Genomic DNA, 9,609 nt, shown 5'->3' on the forward strand with positions numbered 1-9,609 from the left:
GGAGCGAGGGGGAGGGGGGCTCATGCAGAACCCCCCCCAGTGTGGTGCAGTTGGGGGCAGCAGGGATTGCCCCCCACCCAGCAGCACCTGGTGAATTGGGGCTTCCTCCCCCTGCCCCCCAAGTGCCAAGGGCAGCCATTGCCAGGCTGGGAGGGGGCGGGGGATGGGCCTAGCCGATTCAGAAGCAGCCGAAACTCCGAATCAGATTCAGCGGAATTGAATCGGGACAGCGATTCAAATCACCAAATCGAATCACTGTCCCCCAAATAGGCCAAATCTGAATCCAAAGCAAATACTAGCCACTTCACACAGGCCTATTAAAACTGGTGCAATGTATTAAAGCACTAAATCATTCACAGATGCTTGTAAACATACAATAAATCTTGGGCTTTTTTTGAAAACTGAATATGTCCAGTTTGCAGTCCAAGTGTGACTACACGTCATGTAGACCCAGCCTAGTTTTAAAGTAGACAGCTCAGGTACTAATACATTGTAGCCCTGGCAGCCTGCAGCTTAGTGCAACTGCAAACCCCACCCAAGAAGCTGGCCAGACTTCAGCTGAATTCTGTGTTGATGCAACCGCACTGTTACCAGTACCCAGTTAGCCAGCTTTTAGTTTAGCTCAATTATGCCTGCATGATTTTCAGTCACGTCTTTGACTGCACTGTAGACATCCTCTCTGTGTTTTTTAAACTGAAGCATGAAAAGACATAAATACAGATTCAGTTTTTTTACATAGGAAAACTAAGTTATCCCTTTGTCTGCTAAAAGCAGCAGCCCTGGGAGTTATGAAGCTTATGTTTATTCTGTTGGTGCCAATAAATTCTTGATAGTAAATTTGCCAACATCCTGACAAGAGGAAGATTATACTGATAAGATCATGGGAAAGAGTTATTAAAAGTTTTATTTGTCCAAGTTTAACACAGCAGAGGCAATTTCTGGTTCATTTCTCTCTTACTTTGGAGACGAAAAATCAGAAAAACCCTTCCATTTTGTATACACCTGGCTTCTACCTTTCTACAATCCAATACTTGTGCAACACTTCAGTGCAAGCCTGCAGGATCACAACAGAAAAGGTATATCTGAATTCTCAGTATTTTCATAACCTCCCAGCATAACTAATTAAACTAAATACTGATAGTGAAGAAGATAGTACCTTTGCCCAACTAGACGTGTACATGTAAACCCACTTACATGGAGCCTCAGTTACTTTAACAAGATTCTACCCTCTATAGATCAGACTTCAGGATTAGGGCCTAAAATCAAGAAGGTCTTCCCTTTAATAAAAGAAAACGGGGCCCTACTGCCTGGAGTACAGAGGCTCCGCCAACAAACTATGACCCAATAAAAGGATCATAAACTGGTTACCTACACAAGTATCAATGCCAGCAGCTGGGTGGTAACTTTCTGGTAGAAAGAGAACATTTGGCAAAGGGTAAGATCATGCTTGCTCAGCAGAGGAGGACTGAGAAGGGAGACCAGCTAGAAACAGTAGAGTAAGGGATAGAAAAGGGAATGGAGATCTCACAGCCAACGGTCATGGCAATCGCCAGCAAAATGGATAGGAGATTCTACGTGAGGGCCCTGCCCTACCTACAGTTTGATGAAGCATTGAGGATGGTGCCTATGGCAGTTTTAGTAAAGTCCACATATGTGCCCATCACTAATACTGCAGCAGAGTTGAAGATGTGATCCTGACTGCAGGAGATGAGGAAGAAAGCTGGGTGTAGGACAGCAATAGTGACTCCAGGGTCCTCCTTCCTCAATCTCTCTCCTGTTCTCCCAAAAACAAAGCCACCTAGAGCATTAGGTATCATTCAGTCAGTGCACTAAATAAGGCACAGATCCCACAGGAAAAGGTTGTATGTGATCATTTAAAGACTGCATTATAAATGCATACACACAAAAGGAGGAATTTAGACTGCAGAAGCAACTTTCATTCTAGCATTTTAACTTCCATGTTAATCGGCTTGTTCTTTCAAAATTTTTTATACTTGGATATAGATACATCTATAACACAATATTCAGTTAATGGAGTATTACATCTATTTCATAACATTTCAAGTTTCAGTTACAGACAGTCCTCAGACTTGCGATACAATTGGTTCCTGAAAACTGCGCCTTAAGTTGAAACATTGCAACTCGAAACCAATTTTCTATAGCTACAATGTTATAAATAAGTGATTGGTTCCTTTACCACACACAATACAGATTTACCAGCTGGATGCAGCCATAAGAGAAAGGGGAAGGGAAGGGGTGCAGAGGGTAGATCAACACCACTGCAGTGAAGGAGGGGTCAGAGCTGGGGCTGGGACAAGTGCTGCCCAGCCGCGACAGGAGGGCATGAAACAACGGCGCAGCTCATCTGGGAGGCACAGGGAGGAGGTGGGGCAGCTCCCACCACTGCATGCCATTGGCCTGGGAGCTGCTCATCTGGCAGCTCCCACCACTGTTCCCTCCACTCGTCTGGGAGGGCACGGGGTGGGGGGACATGTGCCCTTGGATCTGTGCGGCATGGGTGGGGCTGGGGCTGCACCACGCTGCACTCCGGGTGGGTGGTGGGGGTTATGGCAAATTTTTGGGTGGCTGCAGCCCCACCATAGCCCCCACTCCACCACCCATCCCACCCTGATCCAGGAACACATGCCCCCCCCTTGCCTCCTATCACTCGCCCAGCCAGGATGGGACAGAGCTGCAACTCATCCGGGAGGTGCAGTGGGGAGCAGCTCCCGCCGCTGCGAGCCGCTCATCCAGAGGCAGTACAGCGGTTCTGTCCCATGTCTGCCCCACCCTGGTGGGGTGAGCAGCAGCACAGCATAGCCCCCACTCCCAATGCTGCTGTGCCTGCCTGAAGCGCAGTGCATCCCAGCACTGCCCACCCCACGCAGACCCTAGGGCACATGCCCCCCCTCCGGTGTCCTCCCAGATGAGCAGCTCCCAGAACAACAGGACACAGTGGCAGGAGCCAACCCCTCCACACCCCTCAGATGAGCCACACCTTCATCCTGAGCCCCCCTGCCAGGCAGCTCTTGCCCCAGCCTCTGTCCCAGCCCGAATCCCTCCTTCGCTGTGGGGGCGTTGATCTGCCCCTGCAGCCCCTTCCAGACTTACCAGCTGGATGCAACTGTATCCAGCATCGTAAAGTAGAAACCCACATTGAAACCTCAAAACATGGTGTCAATTTATAAAGGTCATAAGTGCTGTTCATTGTACCTCAAAAAACTAAGTCAAGGACTGCCTGTACAGCATTGAAACCAACTGAAAAAGCTAAGCATGCATACCTACCTGTTTTGCAGTTTTGTGTATCCCTTGATTTGCCCTCTTGGATTTTCCACCTATGTGCCCTTTAGACTTTCCTATGAAGAGAACAAATAAATTTTATCAGCAATCACAGAATTATAGAAAAAATAGGCCTGGAAAGGACCTCAGAAGGTCATCCAGTCCAATCCCCTGCTCAAGGCAGAATCTTCATTGTCTAACTATCTATTTGAAATAGATATAATATTCTAAAATATAACCCCCCCCCAATTTGTTGTGTGCTGTTAACAGTGCATAAAAGATAATGGGACTGACTACAAATTAAGAAGTATTTCTGTGCATGACCTGCAGAAGAATGCCCAGCATTTGAAAGCTTGTTTCAATCTATCCCAACCATGAAGTTGCTCCAATAAAAGATATCATCCACAAAAATACTTGGCTCTTGCTTATTTCCTGGACCATCATGGTTAAAATGTCACTCAAACAACTAAGAAACATTTCCCCAATTGTACATACTGAATTATACATTTTCATCAGTTCTAACTGAAGGAAATGATGGAAGAAACAGCTTAAAAAGTTGGCAAATATGAACACAAGACAGAATTTTTTCTTCTTACAAATGGGGTCTGTTTTTCTGACTATCAGGTCGTTATGACCAAAAACCAAAATACATCATATTTTCAAAGAAATCAATGTACCATGAAAAAATCTGAATGTTGTTAAGTTTTATTTGTTATTTAATTCCAACATTTGTTGTGGAATTGAAATAAGGGATATTTTCTTGGAAAACAAATGTAATTGCTTAGCTGCTATTTTTTCCTGAACTGTTTAAACAGCTAGATAGTGGGTTTACACCCTTCTTTCAAGATGTGGAGAAAGGAAAGACATCAGTGGTCTTATGGCAGACCCCCAAACTTGGCTGGCACATGTGCAACAATATTGAGCAAATAACATACTATGGGCAAAGTCATATTTTGCTCTGTCACTTAATTATAACATTTTAATTTCCTGTGGCTGCAAATAGGAAGGGTTTATGCTCAGGGTGGATAGCAGCAGGGTGGAGCAGTAGGCAGCACTGGTAGAGAGAAAGGGGGGCTATGGAAAATTGTGGAGTGGCTGTAGCCCACCCCATAGCCCTCCCACCCCGCCTCCCAGCACCATCACCACCTGCCCCTTCCGCAGCTCTGGACCAGCTCCGCACTGGGAAAAGGCCAATGCCCCGAGTCTGCAGTGGGCAGCCCACCCTCGCGCCACACACAGATCCAAGAGACACGTGCCCCCCTACATTACCCTCAGAGGTGCGTGCAGCAATGGGAGCTGCCTCACCCCATCCCCTGGAGCAATGGGAGCTGCCTCACCCCATCTACCCGCGCCTCTGCCCTGTACCCTGCCCTGGCTGGGCAGCACCCACCCCTGCCCCAGCCCTACTCCCTACCTCATTGTAGGGGCGCAGTTCCCCCACCCTGCCCCTTCCCCCACACAGATTTATCAGCCAGACACTGCTCTCCAAGCTGCCAGGCTGCAATTCTAACCGCGTGCATGGTGCAGCTGCATGCATACACTTATCATTTATCAGTGACATTATCAACCACATTGGCCAAAAAAAGATGACTGCCAATAATGTCAATTTTCTTTTAATTGGCGATACAATATGAACCGATATATCAGTGCACCTCTAATTACTGCACAGTAAATATGCACAGGTAGACGCACCCACTGTTCCTGAAATTTCTCTTCCAGCCAGTCTCAGCTGAATGTGCTAGCAGTACAGATGTAAAAGGTTAAACAGTAATTATATTTATACCATTTAAAGTTTACTGTTTAACTCTCAGCTTGGTGTTGCCCACTGTCAGGGGAAGTGGCTTCTGCAGGGGCTGCCTAGGAGGCAGCACGGATCTGGGTTGCAGCATCACGCAGCTGCTGTAACAGGGAAGTAACTAGCCATTACCTGGAGGAGCGGTTCTGGACAAAGTTGCATGGCAGAGCTGGCAAGACTTAAATAGGAGTGAGCGCAGCAGTGGGATTACCATTGGGTGCAGCAGTAGCAGGCTGCATGGAGCCAGATACCCCACTCCCACCCCCATAGCATCCATTGGGGCTCTTGCCTGCCAGGACAACAGTGCTGCGCCATGCCCAGGCAATGCCTCCAGCTCGCAAATGCCCAAAACCCCCAGGTGGGGCCTCCCTCCCACCCCCTGGGCTCCAGCAGCTTTCCAATCCCAGAGGTATGTGGCAGATAGAGGCATCCACTTGTGTGCTGAGCGCCCAATACTAGGAGCTGTGGCACTGGGGCAAGCACTCAGCCAAGCAAGAGAAGTGCAGTGCCAACCCATGTGCTGGCTGCATTCAGACAGAGAAGGGACCACGCAGCTGAAGTCCAGCCAGTCCTGGCTGGTGACAGAACCTGCCACATTCCTGCATATCACCCTTGGCCCCAGCCCTTCACACCGCTTTACCCCTCTGCTACAGGACTGTTTAACCTCCCTTAATTATATTGGTTAAATGGGTTGTATCTGTGTCCATGAAGGCAGTTTTCCTGAACCACACCCCGGGAGAACTGATTTTCTGATGTGGTTCAGTACCCACCAAGGTGCAGCAGCTTTAAGCCCACTTTATGGAAATGGGTGTCTCCTCCCTTGCTTGCTCCAAGGGCCTTATGGCTAAGGGCAGGCAAAATTCGGGGGCATCTGAACCCCAAGCCTCTGGGCTTGTGCCTGCAAGTAGGATGCCCACTAAAGGCTTTGGAAACAATTGAAGCCCCAGGTGTGGGTGGAGGATGTTTGCCAGTAGTAGAGGGGCTTATGGTTCTGGACTCCTGGATCTGGAATTAGTTTTGGCTAATTTGGCCTTGGATACAAGTTTTTAAAAAAAAAGGTAATTTTTTAAACAATATTTACATCCCTAGCTAGCAGTAAGTACTAGAATCACAAAAGTTATAAGCAATAAACCAAAAATATCAAGCCTATTTCTTCAAAAAAAGCACGATGCATTTAAGCCAACAGAGTCATCTCAGAATTAGTGCACAAGAATATTCCTTTCGTGAAATGTTTTCATGAAGAATGGGATCTCTGTGGTTTAGTTAAAAAGATAATTTAACATTACAACTTTTTATTTTACGTTTTTTTCCTGATTTATTCCTCTGATTGATTGATCTGATATTTTAACCTTCCATAAATGAAGAATATGTAAAAAGTTACCACATCCTGTCTTGTGTGCAAGCAAGACAAAATACTAATGGTATAGTAAACATGCTGGTACTTTCTGACAACAGGTATACTTCTAAGGAAAAGTTCAAGATTATTTAATTAAATTAAACCAAACAAACACATGCATGAACTTAATATAGCTCCCTGAAATACCAGACTGAAAATCATTCTTGGATTTCAGAATTGTCAAACTAAGTTTTTTATAAAAACGTTTGGGCAAAATTTGCTGATATGTTCCAGCTGTTCTGTATTCCTCTAGTTATGAAAGGCAGCTATAAACTTGGCTCAACCACTCAGCTATAGCTGCTTTGGGCTGCTCCAGCATCTTAACAGAATCAGGCCTTTAATTTTTAGACAAATCTATATTACTTGTTTTATAATTCCTCTTAAAAATATTAGGCCAACCAAAGCAAGAAACACAAGTAAATTAAGATATTTTACTTAACTAAAGCCAGTTTTAGAAATAAAAGTGAAACTGACTAAAGTATACACTACACTCATTCACCAAACTTCTCAAACTGAAGACCAGGTACATGCCAGGATAAGGAAAACTAAAACTCTACCACCAAGGTATCTCTTCTCAAACTGTTTATAATTCCCTCAAAACCTTGTAGGTTTGTGACAGTATTACATGACAAATTGTAACAGGCCAGGTGTTAAACCAATTTATTCCTGGATAAAAATGGTGGATCAGCTGCAAGAAGTTGCTATAGAAACTTCATGGCATAAAGCATACTGCAATAAATTTTAACATGCAGCCAGGTGGCATGTTACAATGTGTCATGTGATAATCACATATAATGCACACCACAAATATATCATCTGCCAGGGGCTTCAAAAGGTAGTACTGGATTAGGAAATTGCCCATTTTTACTATGCAGCTGTTGTGCAGTACCATCTTCTAGTCGTGTCCTAGCACCTCTCCCCATCTCTGAATGCAAGCTCTCTGGGAGACACCGAGAAAGTGGAAGTTGCAGAGCTGTCCCAATGCCGATAGCTTTCTATGCTACATCTTTTTCACTGAATCCAACAGTTGTTTGTTTTAACAACGGGATAAAAGTTGGCTGCTGTAGCCCATTTCAGTATGATAGATGTGATGCTGTTTGTGTAGGAAGCAACCAGGAGACAGATTGTTTCTTCACACCCTAACTGAAGGAGTGTTCCCCTATTTTAAAGTCGGCAATCTTATTGGATGCTGGATTACTTTGGAAGCTCACATAGTGACAGTAGATGAGACTCTTTTTTTGGTCTTGCAAGAGTAAAAGACTGGATAAACTACTGTGTTTTCAAGTATATAATCAATTCATATTTGCTTTTTTCATCTCCAGGATGGATTTCTACAACACTGTTTACATTTATAAAACTACGATGTCATTTAGCAGAACATTTTACCCAAAGACAGCACTAGTTTCTAATTAATTTAAATACAATTCACAATTTGAGACTTTGAAAGAATGAAAGAATTCCTTTTTCCTAATGTTTACTTGGCCTGTTGCATTCACAGCTCAGCTAGACTCTGATAGATGCTCCTTACATTGGTCCAACAAAGCCAAAATCTGATCTCCATCGCATGCTACAAGGCCTATTCATTCTATCAAGACTTTTCTTAAACAAAAAGATTCTTTTTCAAGTGCCTAAGTGTTCCAAGCAATCTCTCATCTAAATAAAATACATTCTCTGCCCTGAAATCTTATAACAATGATTCTCAACCAGGTGCCACAGCACTCTGGGGTGCCTTAAGATCCTTTAAAGGGTGATGTGGTATGTCAATGTTAGCACCGTTAGGTGTGCAAACATTCTTCAAAAGATAAACCCAGAAATTTCAAATAAGAGTCCTTAGTGTCAAAAACATTCTTTGGTCAGCTTTTTTAATTCTTTACCCCAAAGATTTGCTCTATTATTTTTCTGTAGTCAAAAATCAAATGAAAACTAAGAGCAGGCATATTCCGTGGGATCACTTGAGCCTATCAAGGGGTACCTCAAGCCCACCAAGGGGTGCCTCAAATCTAAAAAAGTTGCAAGCCACTAGCTCACAAACCTTCAGTGAACTCTGCTGGCAGACTACACATGGAACCACAAAGATTTCAAACAAAAAGGGAATACGGGAAAGGGATCATTACAAATATAAGATTACACAATTATTTTGTCATGTCCATATTTATTAAAATTAGAAGTATGTATAAACTATTTTAATTTAAAGGGAAGGAGCACTCATGGGGAATATTTAAGTAATACTAGTTGATTGTAGTAGATTCGATTCTATAATATAATTTGTGTACTGCTCATCCGTGTGCCTTAAGTTGTATAGTAGGCACAAAGTAAGTAAAAAATACACAGCTACTGAATTCCTGTATGAAGAACCCTCACATTTTTTTAAAACTAAATAAGGATTATGCAGTCCCCGTACACAATCATAAGCTCACTTTTAAAGTAGAAGTCTAGATACCCTTTTTGTTCCACCTAGTTTTGACAAACACAGAATTATTCTTGGAGTAGACTGTGAGAAAGTATTATTTTTTTTGCAAATAAATCTAAAACAAGACCTTCTTCTGGAGTAAAAAGGACTTATTTTCAAATATGAATTCAATTGTATTGTTGCTTATTCTGCCTCACAGTGAAGAGTCAGCTACATATTAATAGATCCTGTTTAAGTAGCCTCTTTGCTCCAACAGTTGAAACTGGCTGTTACTGGCCAATATCCAGGTATTGATTTGTGACTGTTCAGTTTTGTTTGATATGTACTGGCCAATTCCACAGTTTAAAACGTATAAATTCGGCGACAAGGTACATTATTCCAAAAGATGAGAGAAAAGTTGCTTGGGGTTTCAGTAGTTTCTATCCATTTTCTGAAATCTCATTATCCACCTATGTTACCTATTTCTTCTGCTCAAGGAGTCATATTTCTGCTGCAGTTCTTCTCACACTTGTCCTTTCATTCATACCACTATGTATAAATAGCCACGAATCCCAAAATAAAAATTGAGGGGGGGAAAATAGAATAAGTATATACTTTTTGAAGGAAGTAGAGGCAGAGAGGATTTATGAACTGAAGAAACTAATGCTAAGGACATATGAACAGGATATACTGGGGAAGGGAAAAAAACCAAACCAAAACAGCAGCCATGGGGGGGGGGGGGGGGGGAAA

The 9,609-nt window shown here is 43.5% G+C and overlaps 1 protein-coding gene across 4 annotated transcripts in view; it reads right to left on the minus strand.

The window, feature by feature from the left end:
• SCAPER (S-phase cyclin A associated protein in the ER) overlaps nt 1-9,609 on the minus strand; it is a 454,172-nt gene that overhangs the window by 410,063 nt on the left and 34,500 nt on the right. For all 4 annotated transcript variants that reach the window (XM_019504422.1, XM_019504423.1, XM_019504424.1 and 1 more), the window contains one exon: nt 3,286-3,356. In XM_019504422.1, the coding sequence (XP_019359967.1) occupies nt 3,286-3,356 (71 nt within the window). The remainder of the gene's footprint in view (nt 1-3,285; nt 3,357-9,609) is intronic.

Source organism: Gavialis gangeticus, unplaced genomic scaffold, assembly GCF_001723915.1.
Source record: "Gavialis gangeticus isolate Ggan-Ray unplaced genomic scaffold, GavGan_comp1, whole genome shotgun sequence".
Lineage (NCBI taxonomy): Eukaryota > Metazoa > Chordata > Crocodylia > Gavialidae > Gavialis > Gavialis gangeticus.